Below are 27791 nucleotides of genomic sequence, written 5' to 3'. Positions count from 1 at the left end.
GATTACTTGTTTACGTTTTGGCTTCTTGTGTTTATCCTTGTTAAACTTTGTCCTTATGTTATGCTGAGACTTTTTAGATGTATCGTGCCGTGTTTGGCCGTGATATTATGAGTTGTATTGTTGTTAACATATGATTTTCCGCTGCGATGCAAGTACTTGATTGGCTGACAATGATTAATGATTTCGATATTGTTCTCCTACATGTGTGTTATGTATCTAAGTAATTGAGCATGATATACGTATGTGATTTTGTTGTTTAAAATGTGACGCTCCGAATCGTTATGTTCTATTCGCTTGAAATTTTGTACTCTGATATTCCTGTTGATTGCGGGGTAGATTTGGGGTGTTACAATTGGCGTGATATTGATGAGATGAAATATCGTTGCATTCTATGTTGTTGCATGTCAATGTCACATACATTCATAGTCGGGACTTGTGTTCCTTAAAGATGGTTTGTATTGGCATAAAGATGGCCTGTATTGGCAAAAAGATGGCTTGTATTGGTATAAGATGGCCTTAATCCCATTGTGTGGATTGAGTGAAAATTAAGATGAAGGCTTATGCCTTGTTGCTGTCTCTATTTATTGGCATTTTATGATGAGGGTGTATTCCTTATTGGTGCCATATGCATTTGCATAGTTGTTGGCCTCATGGAATTTTGCATGATGATGAATGGTGATGAGTTGTTTAGTAATGATTATTTGTATAACTAATGATGTGATGATGAGTTTCTTGTTGTTGAATACTTATATACTTATTGTTAATAAACAACGTTGATCTATTATGAAGTGGTGAATTGTGTATGACCTTATTCTCATATACTTGTTATCATACACTTCTTTATATTGTTATGATATATCACCCCTTCTATTTGAATGTTGCCTCCACGTGGGTAACATTTAGGTATAGAGGATTAGTGCGCTTTGGAGTAGCTTGAAATATGTTGATATTCCTGTTGCTTATGTCAAGTCGGGTCATGCTCTTATACGTAACACCGGGGGGGAGTGAACGCTTAGTTACTCTAATTGTCTTTGATGATTGTTTAGATTCTTATGAACTCTGTATTATTTGAATAAATGTTGTTTATGCTTGATGTAGATTATTGTGATAACATCATGTGAATCTTTTCCGCTGTGTAATAAAATGAGAAGTTGAGAATCATGAAGTTTTATTTTGGTTCACTCGTATAATGTGTTATCTATCTATTAAAATGATTGAGCAATTTTAACATGTTTTGAGAAGTGTGACATCCTAATTACATGTTTATTATTTGAACAAATTACTCTGGTTTTATATTAATAAACGCTGGGGAAATTAGGGTGTTACATTAATCGTCTCAAAACATTTTGAGAATTCTTTTTCTGAAGCTCCTAAGTAAGATTGGATTCTGAACCTCCTTCCTGTTTCTAAAGGATGGTTTTAGCTTATGCTAACCAACTTCCGTCCAAGAGCACTGGCCAAGAATGTTCTGACCTATGATGATCGGCTGTTCATGTACTACATGCTCAATCATGTCAAGGTCAACTTTCCCTTATCAATTTTCAACTATCTGAAGGACTCCATTAGTGTCTCCAGAACTCTTGATGAGTGCTTCATACCTCCAAAATCAATCAATGAAATGTTTATTGGTTGCACTGCTTATTAATTCATTTCTCTTGAACATGAAGGTTAAGAAAAACACAAGAAAGGGGAGTTTGTATTGGGTTTTCTAAAAACTTTTTCTTCTAGAAAAACTATTCACTAAGAATAATAAGATAGATAAGAAATGAAGGAAGATTGACATGTTTGGTTTATACAAGTTTTCCTCAGAAAAGGTTAATCATGTCCACCTGTCAAGGTGAGTCGCCTTGGAAAAGGACTTAATCTACTAATCTTGAAAGATTACAAACAACCTCTAAGAGTCTAGAAAGACACCTTAGCCCTCTCAAGTATTCAGACTAATAATCTAGTCACTTGAGGAAAACAAATCTCAATAGATTTACAATGAAAAATGTTTACAAGTAGTGCTTCTAAGTAAGCAGAATAAACAAAGTTTAAGAACAAATGATAACACAACTAACGAGCAGCAACTCTTGTGTTATAGAGCTCTTAGAAATAAATTTATTATAATGAAGTATTTATAACAATATAATCTCTTTGATTTCTTTCTTTCTCTTTTCTTTTACGTTGAAGTTTGTATGTTGTAGTTAAAAGCAGAGTGAGCAACATTAGCATTTTTCTTCAATGATGAGTGTCTCTATATATAGTCTAAAAAAGAAGACCGTTGAGAAAAACAATACGTCACTTTCTTTTCCAGCTGACACAACAGCTCAAAAAGAACGTGGGGGACAAAGAGCACACAAAAATTGGGGTCGTACAATACGTCCTTGCAGTAGTGGAGAAGATGGTGTACTATTGTACTATTAGGCTTTTAGCGCAAGTTTTTTTATCTTTCCTTTAAGAATAGACTTCTGATATGAAGTAATGAGAACATGGAAGAGATCAAGTAACCTAGACATCCCTAGAGAATTTAAGTCTTCAGAGTTGAACGCAACAGCTTATATGAATGACACATCTTCATTTTTGAGCTTGAAGCAAAAGCTTATCTGAGCCTTGAAATCTTGATTTCTGATCTGGAAGAGTAGCATATCTTAGGAACACTTTTAAAAATCCTTTTCTCGTGAATATTCAACATTCTTCAGAGCTGGTGATGTTACTGAAGGTGGAGAAAAACACAAGAAAGGGGGGATTGAATTGTGTTCTTTATCAATTAAAATTCCCTTTCTTTTTGACGTCTTTTCTTTCGTTTTATCATCTATTGGATTATGCTTTTGGTGTTGCGGAAGCATGAAGATGTAGAACTACATAACCAATATTCTAAAGGATATCAGAACTTCTGACTTGCTATGTACAGTTCTGCAGGGCTTTTGCTTGAATGTTCTAAGTTAAAATGAATAGTACAGGAAGTAAAAGATACATTCATTTTTATCCTGATTCACCTTTTGAATAAGGCTACCTCCAGCCCACCTTCTTCAGGTGATTTGCCTCTTGTCCAGAGGTCTTAATCCACTATAACCAAATCATGATTACAACTACACGATCCTCTTTCGTGACTCACAACATGCACAGCCAACTACTGTGACTAACCATATGGACAATGACCCGTTCAGTGATCTCCACGAGATATAACGTCCATTGACTCAGGAACCCTGCACGGGCTACCCGCTGTGACTAACCCTGCACAAGCCAACTGCTCGTGACTAACTACAATGGACTGCTCAGTGATCTCCAGGAGATATAACATCCATTGACTCCTGGACTCCTGACCTTCACTTGGTCTCCAAGAGATTTCCACAATGACCTCAGCCAATTGTCTTCTCAAGCTTCTGACTTAATCTGGTCGCTCAAGGCATCTTCTGGAGATTTATAGATGTGCTTCTTATTCAAGCAGATGGTCTTCTATTCTTAACACATATGTTTACGACTCACTGACTAGAAGTCACTTCTGGAGCCTAAACAATCTATCAGAAGTTTCTAAGATATAACACACTACGAGCAACAACTCTATGTGTTCTACAATTTATTACAAGAATTAAAATATAATCTTGTAGTCTTCTTTTCTTCATCTTCTGGATGAGATCTTCGCTTCACTGATTGATAGGCAGAATTAGAATACTTGCTCTCTATGATAATTTCTTCTTCAATCTGATCTTCATCTTCATTCTTCTTTAAGCAATTTAAGAGCAACAACTCTTATGTAGATTTGCTTCTTTGATTTTGATCTTTTATCCTTGAATATGGAGGTTGAAGTTTTGGAGAAATGACTCCTTCTTGTAAGACCATCTCCACTAATTCTGATTAAGCAAATGTTGAGCCACTTCTCTTGCATTTGATTTCTTCTTCAGGAAGATCTTCATCTCCTTTCCCCAGAATCTGATAAGGAGCAACAGCTCTTGAATCTTTAGATTTTGTCTTCATCATCAACTTTTGATGCATCTTTCGTGAGTGTATTGCTTAGTTCTCCTGTGGAGCATACTGCTTAATTAGCAGGATCTGTCTATCTTATATCGAGCTTTTCTTCTAGTAGGCTGATGTTTTTAACATTTTGTTTCATCATACGCTTCATGTATGTTGCCTCTTGTAAAACTTCTGATGCATGACCATTTCTTCTTTTGTCCTTAGTTTCTCACTACAGATTTTCTCCTAAGATTTTTCTTGTTCTTCACTTTGTAGATGTATTCCAGATACATACTATGATGCTTCATTCCAGATGCATACTTGGATGCATATAAGAACGCATGCTTTCAAGTCTGAAGTTTGATCTATTTATAGAGCTTGGTATGTTACCATTGGAATCTAGCCGTTGAGATTTGTTTGAATATTGCTTTAAATGCTTCGTTTAGATTGAGCCTTTTGTGACATGTGTTGTTCTTGGCAGAACCTTATCCTGATGCTAGTCAGTGGCGTGCTACTCCGGGTTTTCTTTTCCAATGTGTTGCATGTAGCTTGCTTCTTCTTTTGACCTTGGAAGTTGTTCCTTTTAAATGTTGTAACTGCTTTGCATGTGATGATGTTTCTAATGGTTCTCCCTTTGATTCTAAGTTGTTTTTTGAATTTTTATTTATTCTGTATGCTGAGTTGTAGATTCTTCATTGGCTTGTACATGACTTCTGTTGATGTTTGTATTTTATATGTTACTGCGTTACTCTATCATAACTTTTGATCTTCTATTCATGTGATCTTCTTGCTGTAACGAATCTTTATGTATATTGATATTCCTTTGAAGCTTTTGATTGTACTTTCTGATTCTGTGCTTGTTGTATGTAAACGTTGGTATTTTTGTTTAACTCTTTGAAGATTTTCTTGTTGAATTCTAGCTCCCTGTGATACTGTTGTAGCTGCATGTTCTTCAGAGTGGACTTGTTTTATATTGTTGCTTCTTTACTTCTAATTTGCTGATCTTGGCTTGTTTGACGTATTCTTAATCAGAACATCTGATGATGTTTTGCTTCGTCAATCTTCTGGATGTTTGATTTCATATCTGAGCCAATTTTTGAGGTAGTCGTTGTACTCTTTTTCTGATGATTCATGTATAAGGTTTATATCATAATATCTGCACACTAAATGAAACCATTAGTAATAAAATTGTTACTTACAAAATATATGCTTGTTATCATCAAAACTAGATTTTGAACATAGATTCTCAATCTTGTTCTAACAGTTACTTCAGAAATGGATGAATAATTCTTCTGAGGTGTGCCAACGCTGATTCTGATGATCTTTTAGACAACAATCTTTAACCAATCAAAATAGTGAATCTGCACACTCAAGAAACCATTAGAGTACAAAATTATTGCATTTAAAATATATGTATTGTTATCATCAAAACTAAAGATTGAATGCAAAACCAAATCTTATTCTGACATAACAGTCATGCTAAATATCACTATCATTTATTTCCACAAACAAACCCAAATATTTCATACTATGTTTATAATTATTCAGTTTAAATTTGTGAAGTATTATTTGTTGAATAATGTTTGTATTGTTAATGGATAATCATCTTTTAAAATAAACAAACTTGCTAAAGACATAAGTTGATAATCTCTTAAATACTCTCTTTCAAAGATTAGAAATAAGCAATTATAAGTTTCATCTCAATGAAATTTATTTTCTTTGTCTTTAAAAGTATTTTTGATAATGACAAAGGGGGAGAAAAAGTAATGATTTTGATAATATCTAAATCTCATGCTCAAAGCCCAAACATGATATAAAATGCTTTTGCTACTAACTGTTGTTTGATGTTTAATTAAGAGACTTTGTAAAAGTTCACTGATTTTCATAGACAGGTTACCTAGCTAGCTATCACAAGATCATCATCTGGTATAAGACCATCTGGCATCTAAAGATCCTAAGAGTTAGCGTCAGCATGATGTGATTAAGATCAAGATGCATGGAAGATGCTCTGATGAGCTAAGCATCTGGGTGAAAAGTATTAGTTCATTAGAAGTTGTGAACTGTCTAAAACGAATCTTACTTTGATATTATAAATTCTCCACGAAAGTTATTTCTGTTCTGACACTATAATGATTTCAGAAGTTATAAGCTCTTCTGAAAAATTAGTTTATGAACCTATGCTCTGATATTTTGCATGCTCACTTGGATTCAATATATATGTGCTCTAAAACAACGTATTTTTTATAAGTTATGAACTTTCAGAAAATATGGATAAATCAAGCTTAGATACCTTTCACTGTTCAGAAGTCGTGGATTGTCTGAAAGTAAGGTGATCATGAGTTGACAACACCTATTGTTCAGAAGTTGTGAACTTTTTTAAAGTATGGTGTTTTTACTTTGATGCTTCAGAAGTTGATAACATTTTGGAAGCAAGCCAAGGGTAATCTATGACCAAGAATTTTGTTTAGAAGTTGTGAACTATCTAAAAGAATGTTAAAACGTGTGCTCCTGCAACGTTTGTTTGTTTTACAAAGCTGTTTAGAAGTGGATTATCTGAAAGTTGTTGTTACCAAGGTACTGAAAGACCATACTCTGATACTTTAGAAGTTGAGAACTTTCTGGAAGTGTAGTAAGTATGCTCTCTTTCTTGTATTAATTTAGAGGTTGTGAACCTTCTGAAGACATGGTCAGAAGACATGTTCTAAAATACATGGTTAGAAGAGGTGTTCTAAGACTTGGTCAAAAGACATATTCAAAGACGTGGTCTAAGATGTGGGTAGAAGACATGATCTACGACATGGTCCAAGACATGGTCAGAAGACACGGTCTATTAGAAAATGGTTCAGGTGTTGAACCTTATGATGATGTATTGCTTGGCACCTTCTAGTGTGTGATCAAAGTTATAGTTCTGATGTTTGATGCTTGGCATCAAGACAATAACTAAACAAGGTTCGGATACTTATAGTGTTTTGATAGTATGTCAGGTTCTGAGATGAATTCCATGCAGCTCTAGTCAGAATTTGATGAGATTTCAATGGATAATTATCCCTTCTCTTTATTTCATTTTTACTTCAAAATTTATTTTGTGAGGCTTGGGCTCAGGGGGAGACTCTGAACAAGCATAAATAAAGTTTAAAGTATTAACAGATTTAGGGGGAGCTAGTTAGATTTTTTGAATTTGAGCTTTATGGTGATTACCCGGTATAAATTGTTCTATCAAAATACATGGTTTTGTCATCATAAAAAAGAGGGAGATTATAAGAATAATATCGGTTCTACATCTGGCCTTAAGTTTTGATGATAACTTTACATGTTATCTTAAAGAAAAATTGTATACACTAACAGTTTCTCTCAAGTGTGTGGCTTTTTCCTTGCAGGTTCTGACTATGGAAGAATACTAGTGTTGTGTTACAATGGAAGTCAAGATTCTGGAATGGTACTTCTGCAACGGCTCTTAGGAACGTTAGTACAAGAGCTTTTAATCGTGAATTATAAAAGAAGATTTGGAGGCTTTCTAAAGCTTTTCTTCTGTGTCTCATATTTTGAAGATGTTAAAGATGAGGTTCTGCTGAACAAGTTATGAAGATCTGAAGACCAAGTGTTAAAGAATTTGAAGACAAGGTTGTGTTGAACAGGTTCTAAAGACTCGAAGACTTAGGTTCTGAAGACTCAAGTTCTGATCATCTACAACATGCTTCAATCAACATACAATCAGAAGCCTCGGAAGACTTAGAAGATCAAGAACGGCTTGTGTGTGATGGTGAGAATAAAAGTACTATCGTAAACTGTGACCTCTACTCTTATAGGGAGGCGTAAAGACAGTCCAACCTGTATTTATTATCTACCATTCCCACCATGACCGTTGGGACTTTACAGCTCTACTTCTCTATAAAGGAAATCATTGGAAGAATTTGAAATCAACGAATCAATTCTACAAAACTACACCAAAGCGCTACACAAACTCTGTTAGAGAAATTCTTTGTATAATTTTGTACTTTTAGCAAGGAGCTTTTATTCGTATCTTGCTTATCAACTCTTTTGTGTTGTTGTACTTAAACATTATGTAATCTGATTATTAGAAGTATCTTTGTATTATACATCTGCAATCAACATTGGTTGATAGATTACTTGAGGGACTAGCTATTAGTCAGAAGCCTTAAGAAGACTGTAGGTGCAGTCATAGTGGTTTTACTATAAGGATCAACTGAACTTGTTGGAGTTGTCAGCAAGGTTGATGTAAGTACAGATTGCGCCTAAGAGGGGGATGAATTTGGTACTTTAAAAAAGTTTGGTTTTTATGGAAGGATGATTCTTTATTTCCTAGTTTATGTAATGTGATAAAAGCGGTAAAGTGCATAAAGATAAAGAACATGACGATGTATCCAGGTTCACCTCACAATTCGAGAGTACTCCAGTCCCCTTACCACATGTAAGAGATTTTAGTATTATTAGATATTTAAACAAAACACACCTTGTCTTTCTTTACAAGACTCTAACCAAGTTATCAAGAACAATTCTCTTTAAAATTTAACCCTCAAGAAAAGAAAATAATCCTCCCTCTCTTTCAACCATTTATCTTCAACAATCCTGGATGATAAAGTACACAAAACTAACATCAAACTAACATCAAACAATCCTTGATATTTAGGCAAAAATAGAATTTTAGTAAAGATGGAAATTTGTAGTATAAACTATAAGACTCAATAAGACAAAGTCTTCTTCTCCTTTAATATGAAAAAGAATATCACAACTCTCTTTTGTAGATGTTTTTATGTTGGCTGCATTTTGTGGTAAAACATTGTGTGTCTTATGGATGTCATGCTCGATGTCATGACATCAGTATTTGACAGCAGATACTGTTATATTTAACTGTCACGCGCCTGCTGAGCTGGAATATGAAGATTCAGTATGTACTCAACAGATGCAGAATATTCCATGGAATACTATGCAATCCTATGTGGCGCAGATTTAAAGGTCAAAAGAATCAAGTCAGAATATTGAAGATTATGCAGTTTCTAATTATTGAGATAAATTAGGAAACTTATGATTGAAGACCTTACTTGTAGCAGAAGAAATCTGCTGATTTGTAACAGCACATAAAGCTGTGATTGAAATCCCAAGTCCAGTTAGGAATAGGTTATAAATAGAAGCTTTGTAACCTAAGTTTGTAAGCTACCCGAGTATTGACAAGGTGTAGTTTTTAGGGCTAGCCGTGTAGGTGAACCTCCCGGGTTGTGGGATGGTCACTGATTTGTGCCTCGAAGCCTGTAGGTAAGAGGTTTGTTTTACTCACTCAGAAGTTGTGAAGCAATGAGTGGAGTTGTGTTATTGGAGAAAGCTTTGAAGCAACTCTAAGTTATGTTTATTTGTGTGCTTAGAATGTTGGTGATTAGGTCGTTGATGCAGTGGCTGAGTTGTTAACTGCTAGACACCATTGCTATGAATGGGAGTGGAATGGAGATATTCCATATCTAGGGAGAACCTAGGTAGAGGGGTCGTTGGGTAGTGATTAAGTGAGGAGTTGTAAACTGGGAGTTTAGCTCTAAATTGATACTGCTAATAGTGGACTTCATCCTTGGCTTGGTATGCCCCCAGAGTAGGTTGATTGAACCGAACTATGTGAACAATTCGGTTGTGTTCTTTATTTTCTGCACTATTTTATTTTTCCTACCTTGTCTGTTTTATAATGTCAGATCAGATGTCACGACATCCATATATGACATCTGAGTTCTGTCTTACCGGAATTTCAATTGGTATCAGAGCAAACATCCTGTCTGTTTCTGGATGAGATCCATGGGGGATACTTTCTGGTTATGTACAAGGTAGAAGATTGTTTGAACAAGGAGTGTTCATATTGTATGGTCCCTTGAAATGGAGGATGGACCTATTTGTGGAAGACTAGACCAACCTGACCAGAGCCGTTATACCTTCTTGATGAAAGAAGATAATGATGCTTGGACAAGAAAATTAAATTCAGAAACTTCATGCGGGAGTGAGGATTTTGGATTGCATTGTTCAATCATTATACACAGAGAAGAGTATTATCAAAAGCTTCATGCGGGAGTGAAGACTCTGATAAGGTAACCTCTGTAATTAAGGTTTATGATCAGGATTTGATGTTTGGAGTAGGGTCTAGTCTATTGTTTTGTGCAGAAGCAAGCATTGTGAATTCTGTTGAAGTATGGCTATTTTCCGCTGCATAGCCTCTAGTGCAACCCCTATTGAGAAAGAAAGATTCTAGGGTTATTTATATTCAACAGAATGTGTGGTAGAACCTTACAGCTATAATTAAAGTGTCAAAGATACTTGAGTAATCTCTCAAGTCCACTCATAATGGCATGGTTTATTAGAGCTGATGAATGTCAACTGATCAATGATATTCATAATCATCTGCAAGTGTGAACCTTGAAGAGTTTCAAGGCTGGAGTGTTCCTAGAAGGAGGAACAGATGTCCTACTAGATGTTGGGACATTAGTACTGGTATGCAGCTACCAGTTGAAGAACAGATGTTCTGGTGCTAAACTAGTGTTGTGTGAGAACATTAGTTTGGAACCTTCTCCTGGTCTGGAAGAGGAGACATCTGATTATAAGTTGATCAGGACACGATCAACATGTACTTCTACTCCAAATCTTATTTTATGGGAGGTTAGAAGTAAAAGCTCAGTGTTAAAGAAGACTCGTGAAGGTATTCTTTTCTGATCCTTTATATTTAAATCAAGATGAGCTTATATCTGGTAGTTTCCTCTGATCAATGGAACCAGATATGTGTATTTTCATTCATAACCATAGAGCAGTTGTTGGAGCTGAATACTGTGTCTCAACCACAGTGAAATATGGTCACGAATGTTGACTGCCCTAGTTGTTATCCAGAAAGGGTAGTGTTTTAAAGAATCAAGGAAGTCAGATGGCTCATAAGAATCTGACTAATTCAGTGTCATGCTATAAAGTATGTTCCAGAAACCTAAATGAGGGAATCTCCTCTATAGGTACAGACTATGGCATCCATCATCTCAAAATCAGAATGAAAGTCTGAAGAAAAGCTTATTGAGATGTTGGCTATTCTATTCCTTGATATGTCTGGATGTTGCTGATAGTTACACTCTATTGTTTCCACCCCAAGTGCTATAAATTAGATGTTAGAGATGTTAACCAAGAACCATGAAGGATTATGTCATATTAGATGTTACAACATCATCTCAAGGTCTTCAGTTTTTGTTTTTGCCAAGAGGAAAATATATAAGTGTGAAGAGGTAATCAGTCAGAATGATCTAGTGTGAGTAGTAAATTCAAACTGACTAATTGGTAAGTACTTTGACGGGAGACTCAGTACTTATTAGATGTGCATCCTGAATGCAAGATTCTTATACTCTGTCGGGAGCTGAGTATTTGTATGAAGAATTCATGGACTAGTGTGAACTAAATGCTAATGTTCACTGTTGTCTTCATAAGTTTAAGAAGGTTGGCAATGGTATTTGGTGAAGCATACAGTTACTGTTAAATATCTTGATGGGAGCTGGATATTTGCAATAACTGTATAAAGAGAAGAAGTATGTCATGAAGAAAAAGCTTTACATGAAAATACATCATCACTACTATTAAAGACACCAGAGAGATAAGGTTCAGACTTATCTGCTGAAGATTGATTTATGGTTATACAATTATAGTTTCTTCTACTTCAAGTTGCAGAGTGTGGCAATCTGAATCTTGTGTAGCAAGCAAACTGAAGATTCTAAATTTGGAAACTGTGACAATTCCAAATGAAGGATGCTTCAAGGACAAACATCAAAGATGTCCTAAATTTGTATATCTCAGGGGGAGTAAGAGAGTATGGAGATCAGCAAGGACAATTTTATTCTGCTTTTAATCAAATGGAAAGTCTCTCAAAGACTAATATTTAAGCTAGAAGAACAATGTCATACAAGATGTCAGAACATAACTCAAGACATGTTTTATTCTTAAAGACCAGCAAGGATTATTCTTTGTATTATCATCTAAAAACATGTATTGATGGTGTGTATCACTTGTTCTGATATAGTGCATGTTCCAACCATTGCACAAGTCCACCTGATGTAGTTCTTTTGTAAATAACATCTCTTGATCAAGAAATCCGTTAAATTCTAGGTATGTTATTTAAATTGCTCAGGTTTCTAGAGTCATTTCGTTTTCATTTTTTTTCTTTTCTGTTGAGTCTCTCATTTCCTTCTTTCGGATATGAGTATAGTCTAGAGTCTAGGTTATGTTTGTCAACTTGTGACAAACATAGGGAATAAGGGTAGTGTTCAGACATTGTTAAGTCTGAGGTCATTCTTTGCAGTTGTTTTGTAAAGATATTTTTTTTAAGAGTCTTGTTTCGAGTCATGAACATATTTTGGTTCGTGTGTTCTAAGTCATTCTATAGAGGTCTATTGTCTCTATGGATAGTCCATCATTCTAAAGTCATGAACACTGACTGTCTTGTGTTCTGAATTATCCAAAATAGAGGTCTGGTTCTCTATGTTTGTAAATGGATAATCCAAGTGTTTAGTTGGCTGTTGACTCATGTCACATGGGTTTTGGTTGTTGTGTGACACATGTGTAAGTAAAGATTCATCTCTCTCAAGGTGAATCTAATTGGGAAAGGATTTAAGATCAATTTCTAGTTGTGCCTAGTACAAGTATTTAATTGATTATCCTTAGAGTTCAAGACAACTGATGTTCTTAAAGATGTTGGAACATCTCTTCTTCAAGACCCTGTACAGTAAGGGTAGTGCATTTTGTTTAAAAGATCTATCTCTTTTGTGGCAGCAGAAGCATATGATCTCTGAAAAAGGTTTTCTGGCAAGAAACATGTTCAGCTTTAGAGTGTACAAGAAGAATAAGACATCATAATCTTGATGGTGGTTACGTGGATCAGTTTATTTATGATCTAGGTAAGGAAGTGCATTGGCTAATGCACAATGTGGAGTCAAGAACAAGTGGCAGTATTCTTGACATCATGGAAACAGCTTTGCTCAAGGAAGTGGCATCCTTGGTACAGCTAGAAGGTTAGTCTCTAACTATTCCTTCTGATGACTCATGCATTGGAGTGTCTGATGTCTTTGGAGAAGAAGCAGGGATTCATCAAAGTATGAGCTTGGATGACATAACTGCATATCTGTAGGATGGAGGTTGCTTACTCAAACTTGGTTTCACAATCTAGTCTATGAGAGCATTGAAATCTGGTTCTGTAAAGGGAGGAAGTTCTTTCAAGTGGCAGAAGAAGGAACTAAATTCAACAGCTAGATGTTAAAACACAATGTTTTGACATTTGGTTCACCATCAGAATCTCAGTTGATGAAGTGGCACATCAACTTATGATAAGAAGATCTACAGAGTTGAAGATTGAATACTTCAAAAAGATCGCTCTCATTGCAGTTCTTTGGAATTGCTGAGTAGAGAAGATGTTACATGTTCGTGTCTTAGAAAATCTAATTTTTTTTTAACATGTAGCTTGAAGTTCAAGTTTCACTTGAAGGGTTAGAATATCCTTGAGAGAAGTTTGATAAATGTGGAGAAGTCAAAAAGTGGCATTTGATTTCTTTTCATATGAGGATTCATAAAGGAGGTAATCAAACAGTGGCATTTGGTTTATCTCAGAAGTGGATTCTTGAGGATAGTCTTAGACAGATTACTTTTGGGCAGAAGAGTGATAAGTTGAAGACGAAAATGAGAAGTAGTCAAGTTATGAAGAGAAACTGTTAAGGGGGGATGTCAGTTGCCTTGGCAACATTTTTGGCCAAACAGGGGGAGAAGTGATTGTCAGTTCACCCCAAATTATAACCTGATTTCAGAACAAATTTTCTCTGGTATATGCAGGTTATGTGATAGTGTAGTTTGTGGAACTTGTTCAGCAGGTCTGATGTTATGATGTGTATTAGCAAATCTGCATATCTGGTAGTTTGCTATAGTTGATGTTCTCGGATATGGTGACAAGAATGTTTTATCCAAAAATTTGCCAAAGGGGGAGATTGTAGATGTTTTTATGTTGGCTGTATTTTGTGGTAAAACATTGTGTGTCTTATGGATGTCATGCTCGATGTCATGACATCAGTATTTGACAGCAGATGCTGTTATATTTAACTGTCACGCGCCTGCTGAGCTGGAATATGAAGATTCAGTATGTACTCAACTGATACAGAATATTCCATGGAATATTATGCAATCCTATGTGGCGCAGATTTAAAGGTCAAAAGAATCAAGTCAGAATACTGAAGATTATGTAGTTTCTAATTATGGAGATAAATTAGGAAACTTATGATTGAAGACCTTACTTGTAGCTGAAGAAATCTGTTGATTTGTAACAGCATATAAAGTTGTGATTGAAGGCCCAAGTCCAGTTGGGAATAGGTTATAAATAGAAGCTTTGTAACCTAAGTTTGTAAGCTACCCAAGTATTGACAAGATATAGTTTTTAGGGTTAGCCGTGTAGGTGAACCTCCTGGGTTGTGGGATGGTCACTGATTTGTGCCTCGAAGCCTGTAGGTAAGAGGTTTGTTTTACTCACTCAGAAGCTGTGAAGTAATGAGTGGAGTTGTGTTCTTGGAGGAAGCTTTGAAGCAACTCTAAGTTAAGTTTATTTGTGTGCTTAGAATGTTGGTGATTAGGCCGTCGATGCAGTGGCTGGGTTGTTATATGCTAGACATCATTGCTATGATTGGGAGTGGAATGGAGATATTCCATATCTAGGGAGAACCTAGGTATAGGGGTCATTGGGTAGTGATTAAGTGAGGAGTTGTAAACTGGGAGTTTAGCTCCGAATTGATACTGCTAATAGTGGACTTCATCCCTGGATTGGTATGCCCCCAGAGTAGGTTGATTGAACCGAACTGGGTGAACAATTCTGTTGTGTTCTTTATTTTCTGCACTGTTTTATTTTGCCTACCTTGTCTGTTTTATAATGTCAGATCAGATGTCACGACATCCATATATGACATTTGAGTTTTGTCTTACCGGAATTTCATCTTTGTTAACACACATTTTGTGAGTTATTGTATGACTTTATAATTTCATGTTTTTAGTATTTTAAATGCTTTTTAGTTTAATTTCGTGACTTTCATAGTTAAAATAGTGTTTAGGGTGGAGCACAATAGGTTCTCCCTTTTTCCTCATTTATTTATGTTTTTGTATATCAAAGGTTAGCAGAGGCAAGACTGTAGTGGGCTACAACATGCAACACATGCTAACATCATGAAATGAATGTAGAGTAAAAGGAATATGATAATGGAAGATGTTGGTTATTGAGGAAAGCATGGAAGGAAATATTAAAATGGAGGGAAAGCTTAGTGGTACAGAAAAAGCGGATAAAGTCCATTCAAATGCAAAGTTGGTAGTGGAGGAGCTAGAAGATAAAAATGGGTACATCCCTACCTTGTTGTGGTCAGACAACACTGTCTTCTCCTATTGTGGATCCTGCCACACTTCACCTTGTCTCCCACTTTTGTCTCCTTTGTACGGGTTTCTTGCATGCTACGCAGCTGCTGGAGTGTTTTAATGCGATTCCATGTGGGCTTGATGTGATTTCATAAGCTCCAGCCCAAGATCCAATGTGAGCTACCAACCCATTACCCTAGCATATAAATAGCGAGTAAACCTGAAGACAAAGGGGGTTCGACTGCTTGAATTGAATTTACTCTTACAAAGAGTTTCTTTATGCTTAGAAAGTGAAGTATGAGAGAGTTTTCTTTACTAATCCATTGTGGTGCTAACTGATGAGCTGTGATGCCACTGAAGACGTCTCCTAAAGAGTCTCTATCCCAAGGAGTCCTTAAAGCTCTCTCTTATGTTTATATCTTTTGTCATTTATTTGTCTTAAAATGTTTATTGTAAGAATCTTGCTTGTTGTTTGTACTCAGCTCACCATGACTAAAACCTTTGTAGTTGAGCTAAGTGAAGTTAATATTACAGTGTGTTTATGTTATATGTTGTGTGGTTAGTGCTTGATTTACCCTGTGTTTTGTTGTTAAAAGCTTATTTCTTTGATTGATCAACTTAGAAATAGGCATCAGTTTGTTGTTGAAGAGATATCCTATAATAAGCGTACTTCATGAGTAAAAATAATTGAAAAAGTATGATAGATATATTCACTTGACCTAGTTTGCTTAGATATAAGAAACTGCAACCATTAAGGAATTTATATTTATTAAAAGACGTATATTTTGGGTTATAAGTGAGGCTTAGAGATTTGTTCCCTTGCCCTTGTATGCCTGTTTTGAATCTTATAGAAATACACCACAAGATCATTTTGACCTTGTCTATCACGACTCCACACAACATTAACACATAAACACACAAATGATATTAACAAATCTATGCTCAACTCAATCACTCTCATTGTATTTTCACTCATTTTCACACTACTCATATTATTGTTCCTAGTAACCTTGAACTTGTTACAATCAATATATTTACTTATTCACTCATTGCTTAAATTGAAGGAATTGAGTCTTTACAAAGTCAAATCTAAGTAACAATTATTTCCTGTGGGTTCGATACTCTTATACTTATTACTTGCTGCAATCAAAACATGTATACTTGCATGTGACAATCTAGTTTTAACATACTTTTGTAGAAATAAACCAACACTGTTATATAGTGCTCAATGATGCTTTTAAAAATGATATTAAAGGCTTATCAACAAAGCATCAAAATATGGAAATACATGAAAAATAATGTGCAAAGAGTTTTTTTTGTATTTTTGTAAGAAGGAGGTTGCAGTAAAATGAAATTTTGAATTGTATTTATAGTGTAGAAACAGCCTTTGATGAAACATAACAATGTTTGAAAATTATTACGGGAAAATGATTTAGTTTAAATTGTAATGGTGCCATGAAGAGGAGTGTATGAAATGGTGTTTATATTTCAGTATTTTTCAAAATTTATTCAGGTGCAATCGATTGCACATAGGCCTCAATCGGTTGCATGGTCTTATCATCGAATATATTTGAAAATTTTGAACTAATACAATCTGCAATGCTGAATAATTTTGAAAATATTTCTAAGTCAAAAAAGGCCATACATAAGACCTAAACCCAAGACCTTTTAGTTCCTTAACACATGTCTTTCCACCAATTGAGCTAACTCTTGATTCATTGAAAGTATGCATAAGATATATGTAATGGAAAAAAAAAATTTCTAAGTCCACACTCTTTATGAACCATTAACCAAACTAAAAACCATCACTTGTAAAAATATTTGAAAATTATTTTACCAAGGTCTATATGAAATTTATGAATGCATGATCAACATTGAGCACTATTAGATTGTATATGATAAATTGTTCATATACCTTGAATGCTAATCATCATGCTAAGCACTTGATTTCTTCTTCTTTGATAATGAGTGGGCTTGAACAGTGAACCAGGATAAAATTAATTGTGTTCATCTATTTTTATTCACTAGTTAACCTTGTGTTGTGTGTTGCGAAAATATTATATTTGGTGCGACCCAATTTAACCCCCCTTTTCTTGTGTTTCTCGTACCTTCGCAAAGATGTGTTGGGATAAGTAACTCAACAACTTAGAGAAACTCAGCTTGGCTACCATATGGGATAAGTATACTCTCAACGGGAGTAGGATATACTTTCTATATTTTTGAGAGAGAGTTTAAATACTCCAATCTTTTTACCCATGTTATTTTTTTTCCACCTCCCTGAGAGATGTGTTGTCATCATAAAAAAGAAGGGATAGTATGGATCTATGTGCTTCCATGTACAACTATCTGCAACAACCAGATGTTCATGATGGTTTTGATGATGACAATACTATATGTCAAACGGTAAGATGTAAAATCTTCATCTGTCAATATGCTTTTGTGAGATCAATATGTAAAGCCAAATTTAATAAAGACAACACCCAATGTCAAACAACATTTGGTGAAGTCTTTGATGATCTCCTGTCTAATAAACCCTGCAGATGGGGTATATTAAGAAGCTACATCAAGCCTCATCAATTAGAAGAATCAAGTCCAAGATGAAATTCTAAATATGTGATGTATCAAGAAATGGATCTTGAAGCTTCAGGGTTAATAAAGAGAGGAAGTGTGAAATCCCGCTTGGTCATATGTCTAAGTAATCTGTTGAGTGTAAAAGAATAAAAGTAATTCTTGAATTACTAAGGCAACTCACACACACAACTAAAATATTTTGAACCTTTATAAATTTACTACAAAACCTTAAAGCCTTAGTAAAAACTATCAAGGTTCATTTGCAATTGACCAAGAGTGTTCCTAATCATTTGGGAAGCACTTCTATAATGCCTAATTAATTAGGGACTCGGTCTAATCAATTAGAGCAGGGAAAAAGTCTTGTTAATCCTAGGACTTAATTTATTAAGACACAAAACTGTTGTAGAATTTCCATTTTAGGATTAGGGTTTCCATCTTTTTGAAGCTCTTAATCGATTAATCCAAGGACTTAATTGATTAAGTCATTAAAAAGCCTGTGGATATTTTCCCTTTTTGAGAAATATTTTTTATGTAAATAAAAGGTTTCTTCTCATTTTTTTTCTCTACATCAGAGAATCTATAGCTATTCTTTCTCATTCTTACTCACTTCTACTTCATATTTTTCTATTTCTTCACAAAATTTCCTTTGTGCTTTTAGAGTGAAAAATATTAGTGAGAGTTGTTATGGTGCTGAGGATTTATTGTGACCTCGTATATTAAGAGCTCTTCTTGGTTTATAAATTAGACACTTAAAATTTATCGTTTGGTTTGGAGGTCATCTTGGTAAAATATCTTGTTTGTTTCATGGGATCAACCAATCAAAATATCTATTTTATTACAATAAAGTTCATGGGAATAACCTGAAAAAAGCTCACATCTTTAGTGGAACTCTCAAGAGGAAACTCTTGGGAGCTGGAGTATGATAAATGGTAAGGCTAAACCTGTATAAATCTCTAGTGCATGCTCTTTTCTCTCACTCTCTCTCTCTCTCTCTCACACACACACACACACACATTATCTCTCTCTCTCTCTCTCTCACTCACTCACTCACTCTCTTTCTTATCTCTTTATTTTTCTTTGTTTTAGGAGACCCAAATTCTATGGTTTGTAAACCCAAGAAATCCATATATAGCCTTAAACAAGCTTCTCGTCAATGGTATTACAAATTTCATCAAGTTATATCTTCTTTTGATTTTGAGGGTAATCTAATTGATGATTGTGTATACCAAAAGTTTGGTGGGAGTGAATTCGTTTTCTTGGTATTATATATAGATGATATCCTTTTGGCATGCAATAATATAGGCTTATTGCAGAGAACCAAGGGATTTATCAACGTGAATTTTGAGATAAAAGATCTCGCGGATGCCTCATTTGTTTTAGAAATTCTAATACTTGGATATTACTATCGAGGGATTTTAGGATTTTTATAGAGGAGCTATATTGATACAGTTTTGGATAGATTATCCATGGAATATAGTAAATTAGGAGAGACACCTATTGCTATAGGAAGAGATGATATGGTTATTAAGATATACTGCCCAAGTGAGAAATTATTGAAATATTTTAATAATTATTATGTGTGTGTGTGTGTGTATATATATATATATATATATATATATATATATATATATATATATTAATCATATTAAATACTTATTAAATTAAGAGACTTAATTCATTAAATGATCAAATAAAATTAAAAAATTAATTAAATTTATATTTAAAAAATAATTACTTAATTAGTTTGATATGTGTTCAAATATGAGTAGACGTCAGAATGATCTATTTTGCAATAATGAAAAATTCTATTGGACTATCACCTATGTATATGTTATGATCCCTAATACACTACGTAAACAAATAATCTTTTCTCCTAATCAAAAGAGAATTCATTAAAGTATTAGGAGTTCTGATTGAAGAAGAAACACACAAGTCATTAAATGTTTGTTGTCCGTCTTTAAACCTCTATGTTTTAGGAGTACTGCTAAAAGACTTTTTTTAATAAATGCAAGTATTTTAAAGATCAACCTGTCAGTCATTTGATTTTATACATATTTATATGACTATTTAATTTCCGCACTAAAATATATCTTATAATATATTTAGCATGTATATGTGATCATTGGTTATTGATTTAAATTCAAGTTTTTTTTTTTTACAAAAGCAAATTCAACTCATATCATTAAATAAACAATGTTCAATACAAGGAGAACTCAAATAAAGAACTATGCGTCGAGATCAGGAATTGGCCGCTCGTGCTAAGCTATGAGCAACACAATTAGCTTGACGCTTAACAAATTTGACCTCAAAGTAGTGTCGAGAAGCTAGAAGATTCTTAATACTATCAATAATAATACTATATTCAAAGTTATCGGTTGAAGTTGCACGAGTAGCTTGAACCACTATTTGTGAGTCACTTTCAAAGTTGATATTGTTCAAGTTTAACTGAATTGCCCCTTGAATAGCTTCCTTCAAAGCCAACGCCTCTGCTTCTACAATAGAATACTGACCATGATCCCACGATGTACCCGCCACTCTAAAGCCCCCAACAAAATCTCAAACACACCATCCTCTATTAGTCGTGCCAAGTTGGGCGTTAAACACAACATCCGCATTACATTTCAACCAACCATTTGGAGGAGGTTGCCAAGCATCAAAATGTTGGATCCTATTAGCATCGTCAATTAGTGACTCTTGGGCCAAAAACCAATCCTTCTGGCAAAAGATAGCCCTGCAAGCCTTGGTGATTAGCGTCCAGCTTCTCTTCATTCCATATCCAATTATTAAAATTATTAAAATGATTCTCATTTGAGACATAGACTCTGTTTGGTAAAAAATAACAAATTGTTTAAGCTTAGTCACTTTATCTCTTGTCAAAATTATTAAAATGGTTCCCATTTGAGACATATTCTCTGTATGGTAAAAAATAACAAATCGTTTGAAATCTAACTTACATATAAATATTTATATATGAGTTGATAGCTAATAAATTAATTGATGAGAAAATAAACTAATTAATTAAACTTTTAGTGATTAATAAAATTAATAATTAAATAATTTATAAATACAAAAACTTATATTTAACCAATGTTTAATTTTAAAATTAAAATAACATAGATAAAATTAGGAAAAAAAGATAAATAGATTAAAAATAAAATATAAGCTTAAAATAATAACCGTCACCAAAAGAAATTTTTTTAAATAAATAAAATTTTAAATTATAAACTCTAAATATATCTCAAACATTCAGGATTTATCTTTATCTTATTTCTTTTATAAAATGTGAAAAGCTTCCTGATTTATCCTTATCTTATTCATTTTATCATAAATAAAATAATATAACATATTCGTTTCATAAAAGCCATACCTGATCGATCAGTTAATATTATTATATAATAAAGGCAAAACAGAAAAAATAGTTAGTAGCTTGGTAGTGGAAGTAGAAGTGAAACAGAAAGAGTGCTAAGAAGTGTGGTTATGATGAAAGCGTAGAAAAAACTGTAACGAAAGGCGCGTGAGACAACGAAAGAAAACTTTTCTTGTTAGTAACACTTCGAAGGTTGGAAACGCAAGGAAGATTTTGTGTGACAGATTAGCTGTTATAACAAAAATATAAGGACGGCTTCAAACTCCTCTCTCTCTCTCTCTCTCTTTCTCTTTTTCTCTCTCTATATTCTCACTCTCTCCAAAATATATATATATATACATACACACACAAAACTTGTTCACTCACACACCCACACTCTTATTTTTGTGTCTATTTCTTTTCTTGTTACTTTTTGAGTACTGTTTGTTTCTCAGTTCTGAATATATAATGGAGGAGTTTGTTATGGAGGAAAAACTGATGGGTTTTTCTAACAAAGATGCAACCCATGTTGTGAAACGAAAACGCACCAAGAGGTTGAGACTTTTATCTCCTTGTGGTGTTGTTTCTACTGTATCTAGTTGTTCAAGTGGTGAAAGCAATACTGATCTTGAGGATGATGAAGAAGATATGGCTAATTGTTTGATTCTCCTTGCTCAAGGAGGAAATCACAAGCAACATGGTGGTGCTGGTGAAGATGAGGATGGTGATCATGATAACAAAAGGGAAAAGGGTAGTAATGGAAATAAAAAAATTGATGAAGTTGTAACCGCCACAAAAGGTGGTTTATATATTTATGAATGCAAAACATGTAACAGAACTTTTCCTTCTTTTCAAGCTTTGGGGGGTCACAGGGCGAGTCACAAAAAGCCTAAACTCATGGCTGAGGTGAAAAAACCACCACCATCGCCGCTGTCACAATCACAACCACAAACTTCATCACAGGATTCGCCACGAGTTAAATTACTGGTTGCGAAGTGTGATGAGTTTGAAGTAGTAGCTGAGAAGCCTCGTGGGCCAACTATTTCTTTTCATATGGGGAATCAAAGTTCGAGAGGTGTTAATGGAAACAAAGCAAAGATTCATGAGTGTTCCATTTGTGGATCGGAATTCTCATCCGGACAAGCATTGGGTGGACATATGAGAAGACATCGGACATCTTCGGCGAACACGGCTGCTGTCGCGGTGGTTGACGGAGGAGTTCGGCCGCCACGGAATATTTTACAGTTGGATCTTAACCTTCCGGCGCCGGAGGAGGATATCCGGGAAGCAAAGTTTCAGTTTCCGACACAGAAATCTATGGTTATGTCTGCTACTCCGGCTTTGGTGGATTGTCATTATTAGGCAATGGTGGAATTAATTGAAAGAAAAGTTTTATTTTCTATTAATGATTTATCAATGTGAATTATTATAGAAATATTTTAATTTACAATTATTCTTAATTATCCAATATTCCTTGGATTATTCTTTGGTTTATTAATATTTTATATTTTGATATATATGTATGATCTTCAATTGTTCAAGTTGGTATACTTTGAGGTTCAAGTTGGTATACTTTGAGTAAGTAAGTGGTTAGTGTTTGTGGTGTTTACCTTTCATTCACGAAAAGTGAGTGATAGAGCATCTTTATTTCTTTCTTTATATATATATATATATATATATATATATATATATATATATATATATATATATATATATATATATATATATATATATATATATATATATATATATATATCAATTTATTTATTTATTTTTAGAGAAAAAATGGAAAGTGATGTGCAAACTGAATTAAGATGAAAGAGGAGTGGAATGTGGGTAAATTAATCAAGTTGGAGTGAGTGTAGTGTCATGGAGATGGAGCTAGGGTTTGGCAGCACTATAGCCACAATCACAACCTAAAGTTGTGTGTATGGATTAGGTTCTTTTTGTGTGCTTTTGATTTTATAATAATAAAGCTAAAAAATATCTTTCTTTCAGTCTCTCTCTAACACACATTGGACACCTCATTCCCACTCTTTTCATTAATGGCCAGAATAATGGATTAGCAACTGTATTCAAGTAGATATATATGCACAATGCACCCATCAACATTTATCCTTTCTATTTATGAATTTTGCCAAAGCAATGTGAGTTTTATAATAAATAAAAATAGAAAACAAATATTTTATTTTATTTTATTTTATTTTATTTTATTTTATCAAATATATTAAAATCTACTGTTAAATTTTGTTTATATTAGACGTCACTGCCCATAGAAAGTTGATGCTCCCAAGAAAGATAGTTATAACTTTGAAGTCACAAAACATTTTATTACAAGTTAGTATTATACAATGGACCCATCACCAATATGTACTTTTTTCTAGTTGCAAAATTCAGCTTTATTTATGTAACTCACATAATGAAAGAAGAGAGAAACAAATTAATATATATTGAGTGAGAGATGAAATGAAATAAATTAAGCAATGGAAAGAGAAAGAGAGAGAAGACTTTAAAGTGACTTACAATAGGCACTTATCTAAAGTTAGTTATGTGCACGTTTTTTTGGGAATGCTGGTAAGCAAAGCATGTGGACACATACATTGCGTGAGGTGTCAGAATACATAACAAATAAAAATAATAATACTACTATCATTCAAGAAGAAGAAAAAATCACTCATTGACATTACCACATGTAGTTGTGGAAGTAGAGCTTCCCTCATTGTCATGTAATGTAAACTTCTACTCTATAAATTAATCATATTTTATGCATATTAAAATTATTTAAAAAATGTACTTAGACACTTTAATACTTTGCTTCTTGTAGAAAAGGTTCTACTTTAATAATTTCTTGTTATTCAATGAAAAGCTTATTAATAATCACTAGGGATTATTTTGCTTAATAAGTTACAGTGTTTTTCAAATATTATTATATGAATTTGTAAAGAAGTGATGTGGTTGTGTACTAGTTAAGCATTTCACTTGGCTGCTTTGTTTACTCCAAATGGCGACAGCGCCTAATTGCAAGTCACGACGAGAGAGTGCCAACCAATGGATTTGATATGTCAATGTCCTTTCCAAGAAAAAAAATATGGATTAACTTTAGTTTTGAGTCATACTTTTTTATTCATTCAACAAGTTATAGTATAAAAGAAAATAAATGTCAAATATATTTTTGATTATGTAAAATGAGTGAATTCATAATAATAATAATAATAATAATAATAATAACAACAATAATAATAATAATAATAATAATAATAATAATAATAATAATAATAATAATGAAATTTATATTCGGTATTCATAAAGAACGAATTTTTGGTAAAAGATCTCTTTTAATTTAATTAGAGGTTATGAATTCGATCTCAATTTTAAGCATGTGTTAAATTTTTTTGAGAAAGAATTTCATCATCCATTATAATCTTACTGAATTCGAGGGATTTTTCTCTACTATTGCATGCAAAGGAAATTTAATTTCTACCAAAAATAGTTGTTTTTTTCACGATTAAATAGACAAGTTTTGAATGATAAAAATATTGTCTAATGAAAAAGGTTATAGATATACGACATATATATCAAATTAATATTTAAATTTTACTTTACAGAAATATTTATATTTAATATTAAACATCATCAAAAATAATTATTTTTCATTTTAAATAATATTTTTCAACTTGAAATTCATTTTAAGGACGAAAATTTGATTTTATTTTAAGGTTTGGAAAGAAGAAAAAAAGAGAGTTAGATGTTAACATATGCCATCATAATTATTAAGTATCATTTGATATAGCCACACGATCTTCCCATATACACCTAATAGGTCCCAAAATAATTTATTAAACAGTTTTTTTTTTTTAATTCTAAAGGTTTCACCGCTAGACCACACATACACTCTATTTATTAAGCAGATTAATTTACACAAATTAAAAAAAAAAAATATATATATATATATATATATATATATATATATATATATATATATATATATATATATATATATATATATATATATATATATATATATATATATAGGGCATATCATATGAGAATGCCATATTTATATGAGAATGTGAGAATGAATCTGAACCATTGGATTTTAAAATAAATGGTGGAGATTATGAGTGAATCATTTTTTTCTCTCTCGTGCATCTTGAAATAAATGAAGTAGGAGAGAGAAAAAAAAGATTCATCCATCATCTCCACCATTTATTTTAAAATCCAATGGTTTATTGGATTTTAAAATAAATGGTGGAGATTATGAGTGAATCATTTTTTTCTCTCTCCTGCATCTTGAAATAAATGAAGTAGGAGAGAGAAAAAAAAATTCATCCATAATCTCCACCATTTATTTTAAAATTCAATGGTTCAGATTCATTCTCACATTCTCATATAAATATGTCATTCTCATATGATATGTCATATATATATATATATATATATATATATATATATATATATATATATATATATATATATATATATATATATATAAGGAAAAAAATCTATAAATTATATCAAAAACATAATTACATGTAGTATAGAGTATATGTAGCGGTGAAAATAGACCGAACCAACTAATAAAGGCCTATATATAGCCTAATTTAAACCGTTAGATCATATTTTTTTAAATAGAAATGACCTACAATTTTATATAATTCTATTTTACATTAGTTGAATTGCTTATTTACAAATGTTTAAATGGAACAGACTAAGTAGGTTAGTATACCAATAAGATTTTTAAAATGCAGACTCAAGTCTAAAAATAAATTTATAATAGGCTATAGATTAAACTTGAACTTTAAAAATTTTTTAGCAAGACAGATTCATATTTGACAAAACTTAACACGACTAGTTAACTTAAATATAAGGTGCAATATTTTTAAATAAGAAGCTAGCCATACAAATTTTTATAAAATTAAAAAGAATAATAAATTTCATGACACTTTTTTCTAAATATTATATAATATTAATGACTGAAAATATAATACAGTAAAATCTTTGTGACTTTAATGACAAAACTCCTACACTACTAAAAAGAAAAGCTATGGTGTAGAAATTTTTTCATACATTTACTAACATGCATTTACTAAACAATTTTTTTATTTGAAAGAAACAAAAACTAATTAATTTTTTACAACACCAAAAAACAAATTCACAAAATAAAATCAGATTAAAAACATATTTCCTAACTAGTACACAGCTGGACATAGTTACATAGTTGTAAATGAACAGCTTTGGGTTTGGGTGTATTCAGTTATGGACTAGGAAATAAATTAAACTATATAGTTAAGTAAACATTGTGTTATGTAATGTGTATAGTTGTTATCCTCTTTAATTATAGGTTGGACGTGAAGTGTGTTACTTCACAGTTTGGTGATAGAGACAAATGCTTCAAATGCATGAGTTGGTTTACTATGTGCTTTTCTTGTCCCTACTTGTAACCTCATAAAAATGTCTTGTAGGCATTGGCCGGTTTTTAATTCTATTTTTGTTACTATAGAGTTTAATTAATTAATTTTATTAACACTCATTTAATCAATTGCTTATAGCTTGCTTAATTCTCTTTAGTTAGTAATAGTGTTGACTAAATTGTCATAATTAACCAAACCTAACGTTCTTTCATTGTTAAGTTACCACTTGAGAGGTTTGGTATAAACTTGGATCTAGCTAGTTGGTTTTCTTTTTATTTTATTTTATTTTATTAGAGGTGTTTTTTAATTTGGTAGAATGTGGTTACCTAAAATTAATCTACCTTCATTGGTTTGGTTAGCTTAATTTTCCAGTTATGTGGTGCAGGTAGTGTACTTTACTTACTAACTCAGTAATTTTTTATATATTAAATTAACTTTAATATAATGTTACAATAACTTTTTTTATAATATGAATCAATTTTTTTATTTTAAAATAAAATTGGAGGGAGGATTTTTTTTTTATTAATTAAGATGATATTAGTGACTATTTTAAGTTGTAACATCCAAAATAATATATTATTAATTTAAGATTTTAATAAATATACACTGACAGTGTATAATAATTTTACATTGTTATTCAATAAAAGATCATCAATTATGATGTTATTAATTTTTTTTAAAATAAATGACTTATTTAATTAAATACATGATTGTGATTGATTGACAATGTAAAATTATTTTACACTGTCAGTGCATCACCCTTTTTCTCTTAATTTAAATGAAATGTTTGTAACAATTTTAAGCTTTTTTTGGTCAAGTAATTTAAGTAATTTATTGGTTGAAATTTCACTTTTGAAGGTTAGTAAGAAAGAAATTGCATGTTCGAATTTGTACTCTTACAGTCAGATCGGTTCAATGTTAAAAATGTTTCGTTATATTATTAACACCAACGATGACAATATATTTAATGTGAACAAGAACAACATTGTTGTGTATACTGTTAGAAGTTAATAATTTAGTGTTTCAAGTTTGTGTTTGACTAGTGTGTGTTCAATCTAATCCAACTGAGCTGAGTAGAGTTAATTGTATTTGACAAAGTCGATTGCAACATATAGTTATTGAGTTAAAGTGTAATCTGT

General features: G+C 32.7%; 1 protein-coding gene across 1 annotated transcript; it reads left to right on the top strand.

Moving 5' to 3' along the window:
• The first annotated feature begins 21328 nt into the window (after positions 1-21328).
• On the top strand, positions 21329-22833 carry LOC131643020 (zinc finger protein ZAT5-like). Its single transcript, XM_058913168.1, has one exon. It carries the CDS (start codon positions 21710-21712, stop codon positions 22601-22603), a length of 894 nt encoding a protein of 297 aa, XP_058769151.1. The 5' UTR covers positions 21329-21709; the 3' UTR covers positions 22604-22833.
• Positions 22834-27791: the final 4958 nt, after the last annotated feature.

Source organism: Vicia villosa, unplaced genomic scaffold, assembly GCF_029867415.1.
Source record: "Vicia villosa cultivar HV-30 ecotype Madison, WI unplaced genomic scaffold, Vvil1.0 ctg.006594F_1_1, whole genome shotgun sequence".
Classification (NCBI taxonomy): Eukaryota; Viridiplantae; Streptophyta; class Magnoliopsida; order Fabales; family Fabaceae; genus Vicia; species Vicia villosa.
Note: the sequence above shows the minus strand (reverse complement) of the source record. Positions and strands in the feature narration are given on the sequence as shown.